We start from the raw sequence: 19,897 nt of genomic DNA on the forward strand, positions 1-19,897 counted from the left end.
GTAACATTAAACAGAAGAGTCGAGTAAAATTCAATTAATATTCATTACACAATTTTAATTCATGCACCAAAAACTGCCAATAATAACCCAGCATTACGCGGCAAATTTAACATGTAAATGACACAGATCTTGTACTACAGGAATAAGATGAACTCTCCAGTAAGAACCCAAGGCCAAAAAATTAATCTTACTTGAAGTAAAAGCTAAACGACAGAAAGAAATGCAATTAATTCTTAAGCAAATGAAGATGACATCATAGATTAGAGATGAGAAAAATGACAACAAAGTGATTTTTAGTCCCCTTCCTCTGCGCACGTAACATGTATTCATGTAGAACAAATTTCAAATCCGAGCAGGTCGGAGTTTCACATTGGACGTTGACCTGCACTAAGCATCTGGCCAATGATACCATTCACCTGGAAAAAACATTTGAGCTTTGATTACATACCATCCAAATAGGAGCTCGAAAATGATGTTATAGCAGAAGTATGAAATGGCTAAAAGCACAGACACATTTTCAAAGCAACCACATATGTTTGTTGAGGTACAGAAGGAAAGCAACTATCAGCATTTACATATGTAACCATATAACAATTCTTCATGTTTATATATAATTACAATGAATGCTAAAATGTTCCAACGAATGTAGAACCATTTGATAGTATATAGAAGTAGAAGTCACGCATTATGAATATTAGCCATTTTATAATTGGGTGTCTATGGATATGCTTAGAACAATTTAAATGATGATAGTGACAGCCAAAACATTAGAGAAAGTTTAATCTTTCTGATTAAAACTACAGCTACAACTGAAATGCATCCAACAACTGCAACTATACAAAAGATTGAATGTCCACAGGTCGATGTACATGCTATCATTACTTGAGCTGATAAACTTTTGCAAGCAAGTCTTGAATAGAAATGACATATTGGGCTGATAAAAGCAAGAAACATGATATCATTACTTGTGCTGTACACTTAAAAAAACTAATACTCGTACAGATGGATACATTTGACAAAATTGTTTCACAAAACTGCATTTAAAAATATCAACATACATGAATTGGTTAAAAAAGATAATTGTTTATTAACTAAAGTTCCAAGTATTGCTAAACAATAAAGAGTTGTAAAAGTCGATCAGCTAGTTGAAAAAAGGTAAACAACCTACCGCCCAGTATTTTGAAACACATCTGTCAACACAACTATTTTCACCCATGTTTAGCTCAGCATCCTTGTGCCTGAACATGAAGAAAAAACATCAAAGTTGAAGAACAATCCAAAAAACAATAAAAATGAATGTAAAGTTCAGATACTTTCAGCACTTTCATAAGGATCCCTACAACTAGAAAAAAAAAAACAAAAAACAAGAAGTACCTTTTGTCAATGCACTTGTTGAAACATGTATTAAGAAGCCTGAATAAACAAAATAAAATGAGGAGCTCAGGAAATTCTGTATAGAAATTGGAACTGTCAAAAGAATAATTTTGGAAGCATATATCACCAAAATGCATGACCATAAGCATATATCAAGATAGCCAGGTGGTCTATCAAAACAATCCCATCCAAAAACATCGAAGTTAAAAAAAACGCTGGTAAACAGCAAAATCCTAGCACTTCAATACTCAATGTGAGCTTTTTACATAATCTGAGAATCAAATAGACCATAAAAGAGAACGAGAATAATGAAAATGAAACATGCATAAAAAGCAACAGGGAAAACATTGTAATTGTTTAATAAACAAAAGCCCCCAGTTACCCAAACATATCCAATGCCTATGTTTTTCCCTCTTGCTAGTAATAACACAAAAAGGATCATCATATTACCTGTTAAACAACTCGACTCTGTATTCCATCTCGGTCGCAGCCATGCCATAGGCCTACACCACCATCATCAAAAACCAAAAACTCAAAGCACTGATGGAAATCCACAAAAATAATAGTAATAGCATTTCAATCAAAATATATAAATAGAAAACAAAGCAAATACTAGTATTCAAAACCAAGCATCAATCACCATAAATAATCAAAAAACAAAAGGGTAATCTACTTCAATGCCTAGAAGTCCCATAAGAGAAGAGAAAAATCTGAAATGAAAAGACCCACCTGTTCTTTGGAGACACCAGCTGGTAGACCAACGTTGTTGGCAGCCATTCTATTCCCTGTACACACAGCACAAGAGAACAGCTATCAACCCATAATACCTTTATATTCAAAAGTAATTTAGAACGAAATCGAATCCAAACTTACAGTGTAAGAAGAGTAGAAGGAGCCGCGAGATGGATGGGAATTAGGGTTTTAGGAGGAGAGAGACCACCGTGTGTGTGTTCTATTGCAAAAGACAAGGTAGGGAGTTGATGATGATGGCACAGCCCAATAAGAAGAAGCCACGCAATCAAAGCCCGAATGAAGCTGAGGGAGCAAACTGTAAATCCGAGACAAAAAGGGGACACGTGTACAAATACAAACACTTAAGTAAGACCGAGCCTAGTTTCACAATTTAGGGTTTAGCTGTTTTGGGGTTTTGGACAGAGAAGAAGAAGAGTGGAGAAAGAAAGAAGCACAGAAATCAGAGCGTCCACAATAATAAACAGGTAAGAGACGAAAGAGATGCTCTCTATCCAACCTTAAAAATAAAATAAAATAAAAAGATCTTGTTTTTGGTTAGGAATGGAGCACGGTTCAGTGAGGGATCCAAGCAGCGCAACCTTCTGTTTTGTAGACGAAGATCATACTCTCGCAAACTCTGTCAGATTCGCCTTGAATCAAGAGTCTCTACTCCTCTTTGTCCCTTAATTTTTATTTTTATTTGTTTGTTTTAATGAAATAATTATGGTTGTGTTGGTTTTGCAGTCCAAGGGTATCATTCTGTGGATACAGCATTCCTCATCCTTCTGATGCTAAGGTTAATATTCGAGTACAGACTACAGGTAGGTCGTTAATCATCCCTCTCCTCCTCTCCTCTCTAATGCTACTACCTATGCATACATTGTTGTTAGAATCTCCCCTGATTTTCAAGACTAGATTGATTCTGTTATGATGAGGACAATTGATAATTCTATTTTTATGTATTTTGGATTTTGTTAAGCCGTAGTTTCCCAGTTTCAATTACTGTATGGATTTCAATTTGGTTCATTTACCTTCTCTGGGCATGTACTTGTAGATTAGAGTTGAAGCCAAACTGTTCTGTTGATCCGTCTTATCCCAGTTATTGGTTATCAGGAACTCTTCTCAGTCCAACTCTAAGAATCTCGCTAGCAGCTTGCTGCAAATGTTGGGGTTCCTCTTTGAGATGTGTTTCTTTTCGCTAAACTAAACTAGTTTGTCTTTGATCGAATACCCCACTCCTATTTCCTTCCTGGTAACAGTTTGTGATCAAGGTGCTATTAAGATTTTCAATGCAAATTAACCAATACCTAGCAATCTTATTACATGAATCATGTATCTTCTCTGCCAATCATTCACAAGACCTTGACCTTTTAAATGATCATGCAACTACTGCAATTTTCTTTCTGGTTTCCCATTTATGTTTTTTGAGTTTTGATTTCTTGCCTGTACCTTTTGCAGGTGATCCAGCTAGGGAGGTGTTGAAGGATGCATGTCAGAATTTGATGGTAATGTGCCAGCATGTCAGGAGCACTTTGGACAAGGCTGTTGATGATTATAGAAGCAATCCCACGGATATGGATACAAAATAATGGTTGAGATTGATGTAACCGACTGAGATCTTGATGTGTAACCTACTTTTTATGAGTGTAGCTGAATATATTTGATCTAATTTAGTCAGTGATTCTTATATAATTCGTGTTGTATCATTTTGAATGGATATTTCTGCTATCGTAGTCAAGCAGAGACGGAGAGCTATTCATAAAGCAGGCATTTTTTTTTTTGTTTTTTCCCGTCTTCTCATACGAAGGTGTGTTATGCCCCTATTTGATATGTAGAAAATCACAGAATGGTCCAAGTGATTTATAGAACTGCTGCAAATTGGAATTTAGGTACTAGGTAAGTAGGTAGTGCATTGCTTGAACCTGGGCGTGATAATAACCAAACAGAGATTCATCTCTGCTCCAGATACTACAATCATCCAAAATTGGAAACTTTGGCTCTTAAACATAGAAAGGACAACAGGCAGGAGTTGCAAGTAAAGAAGCCAACAATTTATGTGTAAGTTACAGAGACACGGGTAAGTTACAGATGTGGCACAGGCTAAGAGGAGGAATAGAGCATCAAAAACAGGCACTTGATGGAATGGGAGTCGCACCTCGTCCCTGATGCCAATAAAATGCCACGACTTGCTTCTCCGTTCAAGAGAGGATTTTAAAGTGAAAGAGCCAAGAAATGACAAAGGCCACCACCATGCAGGCAAGCAAGAAATTCATAATGCGGCGACTATGCCAAAATGTTTGGGTCTCCACAAGGATCAGAGGACCTGCTGGTGCTGATAAGACTGCAGCACTAGCATTATGTGCAACATTTGTCTGCTCGCCTGCAACACCAAGTGCAGTGGCACCACATATCTCGCATGTCCTGTGAAAACAGGAACAAATACAGTGGAGCACAACGGTATTAAGACAAATTAGAGCTTTAATCAAAATTAAATGGCCATAAAACTAAACATGGAGTCTCGAACAAGGTAACGTGTTGGGTTTTTGGCTAAAACGGTATGTTGGCATAATGCAGCAAATGTATACAAAACTCACTGCAGAAAGCTTAAATTAGTGGCACGTATATACAACCCCTTCTTACAGACAACGAAGGCAACATGTTGGAAAAACACACTTCTTTCAGTAAATGAGAAACGACAACACCTTTGACAGTGGGCAGAACCACCATAGCATGACAAAAATCCCCAAGAAATGGCTGTTATATACAGAGAAAAGGAGAGGCAATGAGAGCCAAATGAAGATCTGTGTTCTGTATAAGAATATGTAATGATTCACAAATGGAAGACAAAGGGAGAAGTTTGCATACATAACAAGCACTCCTGATGTTTGGAGAATCTCCCTAAACTGAATTTCATATTACTGCAATCAAAATTCTCCTGCCTGTTTCCAAAGCTTGGATCATTTGTACAAACATCAGGAATTAGAACATGATCAGATAAAGGATGTTGGGCCGAAGATTAATTAATCTTGTCGAGGTGAATTATTCATATTGTCATCAAGAAACTTGAAGTGAACCTAGCCCAAAGGAGTACAATAATTGAAGCTTCGTGCTTCAGTAAAGCAAGGACAACTGATCATGGGAAACAGACAATCAAATGTTATGTGCATAGATAGAGACAATAAACCAGAAGAAGACACTTACTTCTAGACATTCATAGAATCAGAATTTCTGCAGAAGAATTTTTTGCATATTAGTAGAGAAGCACTTGTCTACTTCTCAAAGTCAATACTTGCACATAGAGACAAGTGCATGAGCATGCATTGGTCCCCACACTTCATGCTTTATAATATGTAACCATTATAAACCTTCGATGCTGTGATTTATTTGGAAACTTAGCTTTGGTTCAAGTCAGGGTGACCACAAGAATCGCTACTTCCACATGATTTCTACATGGCCTTCAAATTTTACAGTTCTGTTCCCCCTTATTCGACTAGGTCACAAAGAAGCAAAAGAAAAAAGACAGCTATAACCGCAGCATGACAGGAACAAGAGCTAATAGTAGCTGCAGAGTGGTTAGCTGGGTTAACGTCGAGCACAAGGTGGAAACTGAGAAACTTTGTCTAGGTACATTTGGAGATTTGAATGTGCTGATATGTGATTAATTAGATAAATAATCAGAACAGGAATTGTTGAGTTTAACTTGTCACTGATCAAGAAGGATCTAACTCAAGCGTTACAAACTTATGCCTTGGTTACTTTTCACTAGAAACAGTAGAAGACAATACTTCTCTCACTTAATTAATCTCAACCCTCAGCAACTTCAATTATTCTAAGTAAACCAATTATACAAAAAGATAACAAATGAGTAAAGAAAAGTTCTTTAACATATCCCTTGTTGTTCTTAATCCAAAACTGACTCTATGTTGCCTTGTTGTTCTTGCTCCTCAAGGGGAGGTTTCTATTAATGATTAATAAAAACTCAGAAGAAATACTACAGAAATGGGAAAAGTAAATTTACAAATCAGAGCAATATAATCAAGAAGATCCCAAGATCCTATTGCAAACACTTCAAGTCACCTACATGCTGGATCGAACAAATTGGAACTGAAAATGCCTTCAATTCCAAAAACCAACAAAACTCTAACAAGAATTTTTTAACAAGCAGAACATATTATAGCTTAGAAACACTTTTTCACAACCATAATGTAGAGTTCGTCAAAACCATCGCATGGATATTCTGATTTTCTGACAAATAGACTGATTCAACAACGGAAGATAAACTCTTTTAACAAAAAGAAAATGGAAAAGTTAGTCTTTACTCACGTGTTACCCTTGATTTTGAACCAAGTCTCTGCACATTTCTTGTGTGCCGCACCCAAATCACCCTTACAGGAACACCCCAACTCAATAGCTCCTCCACATTCTTGCTCGCTAGTCTCCAAATCCAAGTGGCAAATTCTACAATCTCTCTGAGTCTTGTTGTCCAAATGCACCTCCATATCCAAAGCTCCACTCTCTAAATCCACCTCTGACAAGCAATCTGACACTGAAGAGTTCCTATGAGCCCCAATCTCACCAGAGAGTGAGATGTCACTGCTGCTGGCACTGAAATGAACTCTATCAAAATGGGGAGTGTGTGAAGCTGGCATTTTGAGAGAACCCAGAAAGGAGAAATTTGATGAAAGTGCCAAAGGCTGGGGGTTAGCCTAAAGGGTCTCTTTAAAGCATTCGCTTCATCAATTCTCAAGAGAAGAGAGGTAGCAGTAAGAGAGAGAGGGAGAGAGAGGGCTAAGTTCAGAGTTTAGGACAGATGAAGGAGTGTTAAAGGGAAGCAAGAGATACAGGTGGTGTTTGTTTCTTTCTCAACTTTCTTTCCTTTTCTGAAACTCTCCCTCTCTCTCCCTCTCTCAATATCTGTGTGTCAGTTTATGGCAGTGTTGGTGAAAAGGAAACGCAAGGAAACCTCTTTTGTTATGGTGGTGCAGAGCAGAATTATTATGGAAACTGTGGGGAATAATGAATTGAAACTCTCAAGTTTTATCTTTTCCTCTCTTGGTATTAATTATTAACCAGATTATCTTCCTTTTTATTTATTATGTTCTACAGAAGAGGAGGCTCACAATCAATCATGGTGTCCTTTTCTTTTCTTATCTTTTTTTCTAAGGAAATTAAAAAGATTTATTGTCCGTTTTGCAGCTCATCACTTGTCAATGCTGCTTGATAAACACTAGGAATGTTCCTCCTCCTAGCTACTGGCCAACAAACAGAGAAAGAACCAAAGTTATTAAACAAGGCATGTATTCCAGGTTGGACGTTCTTAAACAGCCATGAGTTTAAATGTTGTACGGTTTTACTCATTTTTTTCAATGGTTTTAATCTTTTTTTAAAAAAACTTAATATTTCATCGATTTTAAAACAAACTCTTTAAGCCATATTTTAATTGAGTCATGAATTAATAAATCAAGTCCAACTAAATTAATTTTAAATTAAATGTTTTTTTAAACTTAGATAAGAGCTATTTTAACCCTTTTTTTAAAAAAAATCATATTATTTTTAAAACAATTTTTTTAAGCACATGAAGTTAACTCTAAATTAATTGTTGAATATGATAATCATTAATTAATTATATATATATATATATATTACAAAATTGTATAACTTGATTTATTGTGGTGTCAAGTTCGAGCTCTGTAATTGTTAATATGATAATCACTCGAGATTTATATGATTATTAACTTTAAAATTTATAATTTATGAGATTAGTTAAAATATATACAAATTAGTTTGGATTCATCCAATAAAGTATACCATAATGATAGTGTAGCTATTTTTGAAATGTGAGCTCATTTAAAACAAAGTCTGGCCCAATACAATTAATCGAAGACGCAAATGCAAAAGAAAGTCTAGGAGGAAGAGAGGGAAGGCCATGGAAAAAATCTAGAACCCAATTACAGAACAATAGCTTCTCTTATTCAAGGAGAGCTGAAGGGACCCTGAGCCCCTCAAGACAAAAGAAGGTATCGTGTCATTTTTTGTCCCCTTGCTATGGAACGAGAAAGTGACCCTTGTGAAACAACGAGGTACCACTCTCTGGCCCGCCCCACCTGACATTCAAGTTTTGGGATGCAAGGCAAAGTGGAAGCCTTCTTTTCACTGTGGCCCTGCGAGGAGGAGGAATTGGACATCCAACACCTGTTGGAAATGGCCAAGTGGAAGCCGGAGACCGGTCAAAACAACTTTGTCTTCTCCTTGTCCAGAATATCTTCCTTTTTATGCAATACATGGAGTGCAATTGTTTTCTACTGCTATTTTTTCTTCCTTTTATCAATTGGGAATTTACAGCAACAATGTATGTGTGATTTATTGGAGTTTGTTTATAGAAACAGACCGCATGCATTGCTATGGAGCATGGACAAAGTGTTGATTCAGATAGACATTACAAGCTTTTTCTTATGCTCTAAAGCGAAAGCAGAGTTGATGATTGCTGAGGAAAAATATTTTACTGAAATAATTATGTTGGAGATCATTCCAAAACACTAAGTTCCCTACAGGCATGCATGGAAAGGACTACTAATTATAATTAACACAGTGATTGTAGGACAGAACATATATGGAAACAAGCTGTGTGTTCTTCTTCTTCTTTAACTAAAGATCATACGTGATCCCTAATTGATAAAATTAAAGTAAATTACTCCAGTGACGGGATCAAATGGCTGTCGGAGCCCAAGCGACATCTGCACCACCATATAGGTGCAGGGGCTGCATCACCATTACTTCTAGTCTGGTACATGGCACGGCGAGGATTGGCACACAGGTTTGGCAAATAAACTCCTGCATCTACGTAGATTATTTAATTTAGCGTACGAAATGTTCGACACATGAAATGAAAGAATAGGTATTTGTAGTAGCAGATAGATAAAGAATGAGTGTACCTTCTCCAAAGGCCAAACTGGAGTAGAGATCAACAATGCCGGCAAGCTTGATAGCATGATTCTGAGCAAAGTTAAGTAAAAAACTGAGGCTGAAGAAGAGAATCCGATGAGATACCAACAGTGTTTCTGTCGAGCGAGGCCACATGCATTCATCAGTTTCAATATATATTCAACTCGTCCACTGTATCTACACAACAACCTCTGATGTCTTGCAATGGTACTTAATTCCATCTTTCGTCGAGTGATTCTCTAGCAAGCATCGCTTCCCAGAAGTTGCAATGAGCTAGTATGAGCAAAGATCAATCGGCTACTGCTCACATACAAGCTCCCCAGCTGGATAAATTAATACATGCCATGTCAAACAACAAAACAAGTCGATACATAATAGTGGTATAAAAGATCACAAGCCCATATTTTTTTCAGTTCAGTAAGCTTGGAGCAAGGCTTTGATCGACGATGCAAACAGCAAATGGAAGTCGGAATGATCAGCAATCAGGTTAATCTGTGAGGTTGTGTTTATACAGGGAGAATACATCTTCAAAGGTCAAGAACTTTCTAGGTATCTTACGCTGATTTAGTACTTAACAAGGGAATACATTTATGAAGTAAACTCGTATATTTTACGAGAAGAGGCTGCGGTATTACATTTATAGTTAAATTTGAATCGATACAAATGGTTCCTCTCTTTGAATGACATGAAAGTTTATATAATGATTTTAATTACGTAATAATTGGAGAAATAGTTGTTGTTATAAAAAAAATTAAGAAGAAAACATTAAAACTGAAATGCTATATATATATATATATATATATATATATATATATATATATTTATCACTTCTGGACTGGACTTCTTTAATCATTGCACGTAAAAAGTAGTTTCTTTTTGGGTGCATGCGCATACAAAGTTCTTTTCAACTTCAGACTTTGCTCCAGCATCCTCCTCTACAAGCGAGGAAAAGGATCGATCGACCACCAGGACCGCAAGATGTTCCGTGAAAAGTAACAAGTACTCGAATTGGGAAGTGAGCTAGCCTAAGCATTATAATTGAAGGGGGTAAAATTGAATTTGAGGGGGGGAAACAGCTCTACAATTGAGACAGCAAATGAAATGAAAGAAAACAAAAAAGAGAAGAAAAGAGAAGAAAAATTGTTTGTCGGAGCTACACCATAGCTAAGACGACGACATGCATTGTCTAGGAAGAAAACCCTAGCGAAAATAATTCAAAAAATACCTAAAAAACCCATTAATAAATATCGAAGGAGCTGCACACGCCTCTTCAATATGGTGTCTCTCAAGTTGATGCATATATTGCATATGTAAACTATTTTTTTAGTCACTTTCCTTCAAATTAATATTTGATTGTATAATTACTCTTCAATTGAATTTTAAATTGCATCTTACTTGAGTACAAGTCCTTTTCTTTCATTTTAATCCTATATTCTCTCATAACTTCTCAATTTAGTATCAAATTCCCTTCCGACCTAAAACCAATGAAGGCCTAGCTAAGAAGAGAATAAAGTAAGGGAACAGACAGATACATGTGATCTCCCGAGTTAGACGTATTATAGTTATATCTATGATTCATATCATAAATTTAATGATTAACCTAGGTTAGCTCAGGATTATTCAATATATTATTGTTTTAATATTTTAAAAAAAAAAATCCAGCCTTTACTAGTTGTCACGTTATATTTAAACTCATCAAGTAAGCTACAAACTAGATAATCAATGGAAGTTTCAAGATTAACCAGTTTTAATAACATCTAAAAATTCCCCACTACCAGTTCATTTTTTTAATGTTCAAGGAAACGTTGCTTCGCATTATTTAAAGCGAAAAATACACCTTCAACATCATCGGCTTATGGAGTTTTTACAAGGCAGATCAGGTTTCCACCGGTTCAACTGGGTATATTATTAGTCCACGCCTATTGTTTAAGAAAAATGCTCGCAAGGATGATATTGCCACCTCAAATCCGAAACGCCCGCGAAACACTGGAAATGGAACCAGTAAAACCATGCTTCAAAGTGACCAAAGAGGCAGCGCGCTACTGGACGTCCGATACAATCTAGAGACACTCCATTATTTATTGTGGAGAAAAAAGAAAAGAGATCCCACTTCAGGAAAATCTTAAAGAACAAAAGTCCACAGTGCTCAATCTTTGCTTCTATTGTCTTCCACTTCCATTTCTTACTTTGTCTAATCTAACAACCGTTCTTTTTCGTAAAATGTCTAAAAAGGATGTTATCGAAAAACAGAAACATCAAATACATTAAAAAAAAAATGGAGTTGAATCGACATCCAGAGACACAAACACCTCCCAGCTAAATGCAACTCTCACAACTCCAGGAATCAACCCCACAGAGACAACAGAGAAGGTATTGTCAGTCCACCACTTCTCACTGAGAAAAAAAAAAGGATTAAGCTGCCTGGACTTCAGTCTTTGAAGCAGTTTCTGTTGATTTTGGTGAGCTTGCCTTGCCTTCAATTGATTTTGCCAAGCTTGGAATGTACTTCCAACAACGCTTGTGAACTCCACTTATCTTCTTGGGAGCATCAGCAATTGGTAATCCTGTATTACATAATGATAGGAACATCTATGTCTCGACGTAAAGAGAGATATTTATAGGACAAAATACTAAGTAACCAGCAGTTGTTACAAGTATCAACTAAAAGAGTTTGACACTAGAAGCATTGATAACCAGCAAGAAGGGAAGGGTGGGAAAAAAACTTAAGCAAACTCTGTCATCTACAGTCATTCAACGTGCATATACTATCAGAAAAAGGAGATGGCATGTGGTAGAGGAAAAAGGAATTTCACTGAAAACCTTATTGGAAAATATAATTCTAAAAAAGTTTAAATTACCCAAGAAACGATCTTCAACCTAGGCAAGCTCCACAAAAAGTTTGGACAAGATTTTTAATTCCTATTATAAACTAGCATAACCAAAATTTATATTTGGTCTTACAAAACAAAAACAGGCCAGATGATTTCCTAATAGATCCAAGAATAAAATTCTGTGTACCTTTTGATAGGGGGAGATAGAGAAAAGATTTTTCATCCAACCACCCAAATTCCTAGAACCTAAAAGGAGCTAAACCTGCTCGAACAATAACTGTTTTTCATGACTGTTTATCCAGCTTATTGAACTTAGAAATTTGAAAAATTATGGTGAATAAATTAACTTTTAATCACGTGATAAGCGATCCAGAAAGGGCTTTCTTCTCCATATAAATTAAGGGAAGTAACATGTGTCTGTTGATTATGGTTTCCAGGGCCAATCAATAAGCAATTGACACAGGTCAGTAAAATTAGAGAGTGGTTGTGCTGCACGAGCAAATCCATGTGAACCAGATCCTTGTTCAAGATTTATCGCAAAGTATTGAAACAATGTGATAAGTTGAACTACAACTTTTAATGGAATTGGAACCTACAAATTGAATCAGAATCAACAAAAAAGCATTCCCTATTCCTGCCTATATTGATTGTTATGCAGTGTTTATAGTTGGGATACATCCCCACACTTACACCCCTCTCCATCAATCTATCATTGACCTGCAAGGACACTAAACTTGCATTCAATAGGAATTTTATTTTCACTTCTTTATATGACAAATTAAACCTTGGATGGAGCTGTTACTTTAGCAAGAAAGCTAACAACGAAAAACAAAACATAACTTCCACACAGCTCCGTCAAAAGGACAAACGCATCACAACAAAGCAGCAAGCATAGGAATATCACGGCTAAACACCCAAACTGATATCAAATAGTAAACATTTAAGAAAAATATTCAGAAAATTGCATAACGAAGACTGACCATCTTTGTGAGCTACCCCCCATGCTTTTCCATGCCTACCATCCTGCAATTATCAGAAACACATTAAACCAAGAAGAACCTCGAACAAAAGGAGGAAAATACTCCGAATTTAGCATAATCTAATTATCCCCAAAAACCATTTTTAAAAAAGAAAAATAAATCAAAACTTGACAGCAATGACCATAAAATCAGACCAGCCAAAAACCCTAAACCCTGCTAAATACTTTAGAATTGATTTGTGAACTCAAAATACGAGCGTGGGGAAAAGGGAAGGATCCACTGCCTTGTAGAGATTGATTTTGGTGATCTCGTAAGATACATTGGCCCAATGAGATTTAGCCATGTGGTATCCGATTCCCCAATTAGGCAGAAACTGAGCCACCTCGAAGAGGTTCTTCTTCTTTCTTCGCTTCGGTTTTGAAGTCTCATTTTTAGGGTTTTCAGCAGCTGCTGAAGAAGAAGAAGTACTGAAGGTTTTTAGCAAGTTGCAGAATGATAATCTGAATAAGCTTAGTGTTTGGTTTGGGGCTGACACCGCTGCTCTCTTTGCGACGAGACTGCCACCCATTTTTTCTTCCAAGGTTTTCTTTGAAAGGGGGTGTTTCCTCAAGTCTTTTATTTATTGCCCTTAAACGACAGTGTAGCGTGCGTGAGGTTGGATTTTGTTTTTCTTGGATGGCCTCCAAGTTTTCATTTATTTGTTAATTGACCCGTATAAATTAAGCACTCACTCTTTCTAGTCCTCCAAGTTTAATTCCTTTATTTTTGGTCAACCTCTAACTTGCTCCCCTTCAACTATTATACAATATACTAAAAAAGCTATTGGATTGGAGGTTAGAACCTAAAGCTAATAAGTTCATCATCTAAACCTATAATTTTTAGGTCTGGTATCCGGACTCAAGGTTAATAACTCTAATGCCAGGATTTAATTTTATTGGATTCGGCATCAAGACTTAAAATTCTTAAGTCTGTTGTTTGACTTATGACTAATAGATCTTGCGTTAAGTCTCAATTTTCTTAGATCTGATTTCAGGACTCAAGATTATGGGATCTTAGGTTTATAAATATTATTATTTGTATTATGAATATTATTATTTATATTACAATTAAAAGTATTATTATTAAAAATATTATTAATTGTGTTATATATATTATTATTATTATTATAATTAAAAATATTATTATTTGTGTTGTTGTTATTATTATTATTATTATTAAAAATACTATTATATATTTCTATTTTTATTATAATTAAAATTATTAATATTAAATATTTTTATTTATGTTATAAATATTTTTATTTTACTGTAATTGATATTATTAAAACATCATTTTAATAAATTTGACAAAACTTTATTAATATTGAAGAACAACCATAAATTTTTTGATGTTTTTTGCTATTGTTATTATTATTATTCTTATTATTTTTGTTATTAACTTGGGTCTACATGTCATTCTAGACCCAAGTAACTTGAGGCTAGAAAAGGAGCTCTAGACCAAAGTTATTAAACTCAGTTTAATTGGCTCAGTTCTGGGTTTTATAGGTTAACCTAGGTCAACTTGGATTTTTATTTTTAAAAAATTAAAGTTATAATATTTCATATGAAAAAATTAAGAAAAAATCCATGTGAATATAAGCTATACATGTTATAAATAATAAAGTTTAAAAGAATATTTTTTTAAAAAATTTATCCTACATTAAAAAAAACATAACTTTTTTTCTCCTGTAGACATAGAGTATATAAACGAAAAAATTTCAAATTTCACATTGAAAAAATAATTTTTTTCTTGAAAACATAGAATATATATACTAAAGGGTTTCAAATCCCATATTGAAAAAATAACATACTTTTATAATATTTATATAGTGAACTTTAAAAATTATTAATAACCAACTAAAAAATATATAAAAAAAGAGGTATAGGAGAAATATCACATTTGAAAAGAAAATAATAAAAAACACCGGGTCTCGTCTTGGTTTGCTAGGGTCATGGGTCGACTTGCCGGTCTTTTGACAAACTTAGACCGGTCCAGCCACCGGGTCGACCCGCCAGACCAGTCCGTATTTAATAACTATGTTCCAAACCCAAGTTACTTGGGTTGGCAAGGGTGTCAAACCCAAGTTACTTGGGTCTTCTAGCCTTGTCTTATCCTTTAAGGTTCGACATTCGGACCTATAAATAATACATCTGTGTCAAGATTCGATATTAATAGATTCGGCGAGTTCTCTTGGATCCAGCGTAAGGACTTAAGGCTCTTGGATCTTAAGTTTCTAAATATAATTATTTATATTATAAATATAATTATTTTTTATTATAGTTAAAATTATTAATATAATAATTATTAAATTTAAAAAAAATAATTATTAATATTGAAAAACAAAAATAAATTTCATGTGAAGGTTAAAATTAAAAATTATTATTATTATTATTAAACTTTAAAAACTATTATTACTATAAAAAAAAACTATATTTTTTAAAAGTTTAAAAAATATAAAAATTTGAGTTGACAGATTAAATATTATTATTAATATTATAAATTTATTGTTCAGTCTGTGTTGCAACTGGATTAAAAATTCCTGGGTCTTAGATTTTTTTTTATATATATATTTTATGAAAATAAAAAATTAATCCCTGAACTAGCATGGATCATCTAGTATAAACTAATTTTTTTGATCAACCTCTTTTATGTTTCAATTTTACCTCGATCACCTCGAAAAAGGCTTTTTACATGTTTTCAAAGAACTTGATAATATTTGGAGTTCAGAAGGTGGGCAATAATTATTTCACTTAAGAAATAAATATAAAAACTTATCAGGACAGTTGATAATCTATGTTGGGGATGCATCTGGGTTGAAAATTAATTATTATTTTTGGTTGATTTGATTTGAATGTCAAGATTTTGAAAAAATATTAAAATGACTGTTTTTAATTGAAGTTCATTCTACTTATCAAAAATTCATTATTTTTTGTCATAGAAGACAATGGACTATCACACCATCTCATAGCACTCAATTTCAAATTGCGTTGAAAACTTGTTTTTACTTTTAGTTTGTTTTACGATATATTAAGTTTCTGAACTTTAATTTTTATCAATAAACATAAATAAATATCCGATAAGTGTATGTTAGAAATTTATTGATGTATCCGTTTAATAGTGATGTGAAACTAAAACGATGAAAAATGTACTTTGTTTCATCAAGCTTAAAAGACTTTATTTTGTTTTTTGAAGTAGTAGATTGTGTTTTTTTTTTTTTTAAATTTTTATTGTATTAAAATATTTTTTTATAATTTTAGATTGTTTTGATGTACTAATATTAAAAATAAATTTTAAAAATAAATATTATTTTAATATATTTTTCTTAACACATCAAAATTGAAGCTGTGAAGCTATATACATATTATAAATCTTTTCAAAACACATACAAAGGGGACGACAACCAGTATTCACAAGTCACATTTTAGATATTTATTTTCTATTTATCAAATTTTAAGTATTTATTATTCAATTATTATTTAATATTCATAAAAAATTATATATTTGAAGTATACATACATGTATAAAATAATAATTAAGATGTCATTTTATATGTGTGTATTATGTTAATATTGTAATATATAAAAATTATATTTAATTTTAATATAACAAATAAAGTTAACCATTTTAAGCCCACTTTCAGGGTGTTCGAGGCAAGTCTAAACACATCTCACTCTAGAGCAACCAGAATTCCATTCTCAAACTTTCATGGACCAAAATTAACCATTTGTTAAATCACAAATTTTACTTCAGTTACTGTGAAAAATATTTCATCTAACGATAGAATGAGTAATGCGAGTGCTCGGAGACACTAGGTTTGGAAGCATTTTGTTTCCAACAATATAATGGTTCCCAGTTGTCAATTGAAAACGACAAGTTTTGCAAAAGATTGAAGAAATGATCTGAAGTTCAAAGGTGCATCTGCAATTCGTAAATTGAACGAGAAAGTTTACCTAGTTCAGTACCCAATTTCACAACAAATATAGTACCCAATTACAGCAAAAGATGACAACTATATATTTAATTGATCCCTAGCTGCAAATTCATTGATAGCAAAAAGACGAAAAGAAACCAGCAACTGGAAGTTGAGGTTGAAAAGAAAATCTACTGATAATCTCCCTGGTATTCTCCTTCTTCCTCGTCCTCATATTCTCCTTCCTCATCAGCGGTTGCATCTTGATATTGCTGATACTCGGAAACCAGATCATTCATGTTACTCTCAGCCTCAGTGAACTCCATCTCATCCATTCCCTCTCCTGTGTACCAATGCAAGAAAGCCTTCCTCCTGAACATGGCAGTAAATTGCTCACTCACCCTCCTAAACATCTCTTGAATTGATGTCGAATTGCCAATAAAGGTGGATGCCATTGCAAGACCAGTAGGCGGAATATCACACACAGTTGATTTCACATTGTTTGGAATCCACTCAACAAAGTAGGAAGAGTTCTTGTTCTGCACATTCAGCATCTGCTCATCTACTTCCTTGGTACTCATCTTGCCACGGAACATGGCTGATGCTGTTAGGTAGCGGCCATGACGAGGGTCAGCTGCACACATCATGTTCTTTGAATCCCACATTTGTTGAGTGAGCTCAGGAACGGTCAAAGCTCTGTACTGCTGCGATCCACGGGATGTGAGTGGAGCAAAACCCACCATGAAAAAGTGTAGACGGGGGAATGGTATCAAGTTCACGGCAAGTTTTCTCAGATCAGAGTTCAATTGACCAGGGAACCTTAAGCAGCATGTAACCCCAGACATCGTTGCAGATATCAGATGATTCAAGTCACCAACTATCACAAAAGAAAAAAAAAAATACAGGTTCAGTACTAACTTAAAATAGCATGAAGAAGTGACTTGTCCAAGACATTTTCACCCGACACAAATTTCTCGGCCATTTGTGATGAAAAACTAATTAATACTTGACAACACGAACACATCATTAAGTAATTCAATCATTTAACATGCTCAATAACCACAATCCACAAAGCAATAGTATATTAAAACATGAATAAAACAAACCTGATACATAACTAAGGGCATAGAATGTAGAACTTACAACTAGGAGTGGTGAGTTTGAGAGTCCTGAAACAGATATCGTACAAGGCTTCATTATCGAGAACCATACACTCATCAGCATTCTCAACAAGTTGGTGTACAGACAGAGTAGCATTGTAAGGCTCCACAACTGTATCAGACACCTTTGGAGAAGGAAACACAGAGAATGTCAACATCATTCTATCTGGGTATTCTTCTCTAATCTTCGATATCAAAAGCGTTCCCATTCCAGACCCAGTTCCACCTCCAAGTGAATGACACACTTGGAAACCTACACATAAAAAATTAAAATAAAAGCAATTAAAATCTCATAAAAAAATTAAAAAAAAAACAATTGTTATTTAATTTGTTAAATATAAGATTACAGTACCTTGCAAGCAGTCACAATTTTCGGCTTCTTTTCGAACAACATCGAGTACAGAATCGATGAGTTCAGCGCCTTCGGTGTAATGACCTTTAGCCCAGTTGTTTCCAGCACCGGATTGGCCGAAAACGAAGTTGTCAGGTCTGAAGATCTGACCATATGGGCCAGATCTGAGGCTGTCCATGGTTCCAGGCTCCAAATCCATGAGGACAGCACGAGGGACAAACCTACCGCAACTAGCTTCATTGTAATAGACATTGATTCTTTCAAGTTGGAGAGGCGAGTCGCCGTGGTAACTGCCGGTGGAGTCTATGCCGTGTTCTGCACAAACAACTTCCCAGAACTTGGCTCCTATTTGGTTGCCGCATTGCCCACCTTGAATGTGAAGGATCTCACGCATTTTCGCTTTTGGTTTTTGAAGAAAATGAAAATCGGCAGCAGATAAGAAGGGAGGATTTTGAATTCAGAGAGAGGATGAGAGGATAAGTGAAACGGCCAAATGGAAGATTTTATAGAGGAAAGGAAAAGGGGATTAGGGTTTTGGTTGCTTTCGAAAAATATATTTATTTGGAAAATGGTAGGTGGAGCTGGCCCCTATTTCAAGGAATCCAACGGTTGAAAGGTGAGTTGTGATTTTGAAATTCAAAATTTCAAATTCGTGGGTTACAGCTGTACTTGAACAGCATGGACGTACGACCGTTTGGAAAAGAACACGGCCTTCCATGCTTTCTGATAATTTAAGAGCTGATTAAAAGCCCTGTATTTTGTAGTTTAGTAAACTAATTAACTAGTCATTCTAGTAACAAGAACAATTAAATAATCATTTGATTTAAAGGATTTTTGCCCTCAAAAACATCTTTCCAAATTAAATTTCCAATCATCTCTTATTTTTAAGAACAAAATTAATTGGAAAAGAAAATGAAACTGACACATGAGGAAGGTTATAAACGGATTAATAAACATTTGATTCTTGATCGGAATTAAAATACCTTTATCTTTTCCCGAGATATATTTTTAATAAATTTTTTGAAAATATAATTGTAATTATTTTTAAAAATAATTTATATTTAAAAATATATTAAAATAATATTTTTTTTAAAAAAATTATTTTTAATACCAGTTTATTAAAATAATTTAAAAATATATAAAAAATATTAATTAAAAGTAAAGAAAAAAATAAAATAAAATAAAATATTTTTAAAAAAACTTTTAAAATACAAAAACAAAATAAATGATATAATTACACAGTTAATATATTAATTTTACACCCTTTCTCAATAAATTGGTTGAATTTAAGCCTTTCTTGTTTCAAGTACATTGAATTTTTAAAACTCCAGTCAAATTCTTAGCTCCATTTCTTAGCTCCATTTCTATTGACACGTGCCTTGATCTTTGGGTCCTTTACCAATGAAAATTACAATGCTAACACTAGCTTTCGATCTTTCTCAATTGAATATATAAACTTTCTATTAACATTTTTTTTCCTTTCAATTCACAAGCTTTTTTATGATGCCAATTGAATACTTTCAAAAAAATTACCATATCAAGCTTTTTAATCAACCCACTAAGCGGTTGAGGAAGAG

General features: G+C 34.3%; 5 protein-coding genes across 8 annotated transcripts; 1 reads left to right on the top strand and 4 right to left on the bottom strand.

Annotated features, from left to right (window-relative positions):
- Positions 1 to 6: 6 nt before the first annotated feature.
- Positions 7 to 2,393, bottom strand: LOC118032927 (mitochondrial import inner membrane translocase subunit TIM10). Its single transcript, XM_035037726.2, has 6 exons — positions 2,248 to 2,393; positions 2,104 to 2,159; positions 1,825 to 1,877; positions 1,375 to 1,413; positions 1,169 to 1,238; positions 7 to 416 (listed from the first exon to the last, which is right to left on the bottom strand). Exons 2-6 carry the CDS (start codon positions 2,149 to 2,151, stop codon positions 366 to 368), a joined length of 261 nt encoding a protein of 86 aa, XP_034893617.1. The 5' UTR covers positions 2,152 to 2,159; positions 2,248 to 2,393; the 3' UTR covers positions 7 to 365.
- A 76-nt stretch (positions 2,394 to 2,469) lies between these two features.
- On the top strand, positions 2,470 to 3,891 carry LOC118032926 (uncharacterized). Of its 2 annotated transcripts, none has more exons than XM_035037725.2 (4): positions 2,470 to 2,591; positions 2,666 to 2,768; positions 2,851 to 2,927; positions 3,565 to 3,891. In XM_035037725.2, the coding sequence occupies exons 2-4, from the start codon at positions 2,668 to 2,670 to the stop codon at positions 3,693 to 3,695; spliced, it is 309 nt and encodes a 102-aa protein (XP_034893616.1). In that variant the 5' UTR covers positions 2,470 to 2,591; positions 2,666 to 2,667; the 3' UTR covers positions 3,696 to 3,891. The 2 variants fall into 2 exon arrangements, with proteins under 2 accessions (XP_034893616.1, XP_073260688.1); XM_073404587.1 differs by having other exon boundaries at positions 2,492 to 2,591; positions 2,649 to 2,768.
- A 192-nt stretch (positions 3,892 to 4,083) lies between these two features.
- LOC118032925 (uncharacterized) lies at positions 4,084 to 7,232 on the bottom strand. 2 transcript variants are annotated; one of them, XM_035037722.2, is made up of 3 exons: positions 6,430 to 7,232; positions 4,972 to 5,045; positions 4,543 to 4,860 (listed from the first exon to the last, which is right to left on the bottom strand). In XM_035037722.2, the coding sequence occupies exons 1-3, from the start codon at positions 6,753 to 6,755 to the stop codon at positions 4,697 to 4,699; spliced, it is 564 nt and encodes a 187-aa protein (XP_034893613.1). In that variant the 5' UTR covers positions 6,756 to 7,232; the 3' UTR covers positions 4,543 to 4,696. The 2 variants fall into 2 exon arrangements, with proteins under 2 accessions (XP_034893614.1, XP_034893613.1); XM_035037723.2 differs by lacking the exons at positions 4,543 to 4,860; positions 4,972 to 5,045 and adding an exon at positions 4,084 to 4,527 and having other exon boundaries at positions 6,430 to 7,204.
- Positions 7,233 to 11,143: 3,911 nt separating this feature from the next.
- Positions 11,144 to 13,473, bottom strand: LOC118032921 (uncharacterized). Of its 2 annotated transcripts, XM_073404595.1 has the most exons (4): positions 13,143 to 13,473; positions 12,860 to 12,902; positions 11,429 to 11,612; positions 11,144 to 11,384 (listed from the first exon to the last, which is right to left on the bottom strand). In XM_073404595.1, the coding sequence occupies exons 1-3, from the start codon at positions 13,425 to 13,427 to the stop codon at positions 11,461 to 11,463; spliced, it is 480 nt and encodes a 159-aa protein (XP_073260696.1). In that variant the 5' UTR covers positions 13,428 to 13,473; the 3' UTR covers positions 11,144 to 11,384; positions 11,429 to 11,460. The 2 variants fall into 2 exon arrangements, with proteins under 2 accessions (XP_073260696.1, XP_034893610.1); XM_035037719.2 differs by having other exon boundaries at positions 11,144 to 11,612; positions 13,143 to 13,472.
- A 3,325-nt stretch (positions 13,474 to 16,798) lies between these two features.
- On the bottom strand, positions 16,799 to 18,845 carry LOC118032920 (tubulin beta-2 chain). Its single transcript, XM_035037718.2, has 3 exons — positions 18,321 to 18,845; positions 17,952 to 18,221; positions 16,799 to 17,685 (listed from the first exon to the last, which is right to left on the bottom strand). Exons 1-3 carry the CDS (start codon positions 18,712 to 18,714, stop codon positions 17,000 to 17,002), a joined length of 1,350 nt encoding a protein of 449 aa, XP_034893609.1. The 5' UTR covers positions 18,715 to 18,845; the 3' UTR covers positions 16,799 to 16,999.
- Between the last annotated feature and the right edge of the window lie 1,052 nt (positions 18,846 to 19,897).

The sequence above is a fragment of the Populus alba genome, chromosome 1, assembly GCF_005239225.2.
Source record: "Populus alba chromosome 1, ASM523922v2, whole genome shotgun sequence".
Classification (NCBI taxonomy): Eukaryota; Viridiplantae; Streptophyta; class Magnoliopsida; order Malpighiales; family Salicaceae; genus Populus; species Populus alba.

Bases quoted from the DNA above. Each gene is read 5' to 3' on its own strand.
- LOC118032925 (XM_035037722.2), bottom strand. From the start codon at position 6,755: ATGCCAGCTTCACACACTCCCCATTTTGATAGAGTTCATTTCAGTGCC. The intron at 5,046-6,429 runs GTGAGTAAAGAC...CTTTGGAAACAG, and splicing joins TTCAAAATCAAGGGTAACAC to GCAGGAGAATTTTGATTGCA. The intron at 4,861-4,971 runs GTATGCAAACTT...TGTATATAACAG, and splicing joins ACATCAGGAGTGCTTGTTAT to CCATTTCTTGGGGATTTTTG.
- LOC118032927 (XM_035037726.2), bottom strand. From the start codon at position 2,151: ATGGCTGCCAACAACGTTGGTCTACCAGCTGGTGTCTCCAAAGAACAG. The intron at 1,878-2,103 runs GTGGGTCTTTTC...ATGGTGGTGTAG, and splicing joins CTGGTGTCTCCAAAGAACAG to GCCTATGGCATGGCTGCGAC. The intron at 417-1,168 runs GTAGGTTGTTTA...TGTTTTTTCCAG, and splicing joins GTGTTTCAAAATACTGGGCG to GTGAATGGTATCATTGGCCA.
- LOC118032920 (XM_035037718.2), bottom strand. From the start codon at position 18,714: ATGCGTGAGATCCTTCACATTCAAGGTGGGCAATGCGGCAACCAAATA. The intron at 18,222-18,320 runs GTACTGTAATCT...TTTTATGTGTAG, and splicing joins AAATTGTGACTGCTTGCAAG to GTTTCCAAGTGTGTCATTCA. The intron at 17,686-17,951 runs GTAAGTTCTACA...CTTTTGTGATAG, and splicing joins CAAACTCACCACTCCTAGTT to TTGGTGACTTGAATCATCTG.
- LOC118032921 (XM_073404595.1), bottom strand. From the start codon at position 13,427: ATGGGTGGCAGTCTCGTCGCAAAGAGAGCAGCGGTGTCAGCCCCAAAC. The intron at 12,903-13,142 runs GCAGTGGATCCT...TGATAATTGCAG, and splicing joins CCAAAATCAATCTCTACAAG to GATGGTAGGCATGGAAAAGC. The intron at 11,613-12,859 runs GTCAGTCTTCGT...TATGTAATACAG, and splicing joins GGGGGTAGCTCACAAAGATG to GATTACCAATTGCTGATGCT.
- LOC118032926 (XM_035037725.2), top strand. From the start codon at position 2,668: ATGGAGCACGGTTCAGTGAGGGATCCAAGCAGCGCAACCTTCTGTTTT. The intron at 2,769-2,850 runs GTCTCTACTCCT...TTGGTTTTGCAG, and splicing joins AGATTCGCCTTGAATCAAGA to TCCAAGGGTATCATTCTGTG. The intron at 2,928-3,564 runs GTAGGTCGTTAA...TACCTTTTGCAG, and splicing joins TATTCGAGTACAGACTACAG to GTGATCCAGCTAGGGAGGTG.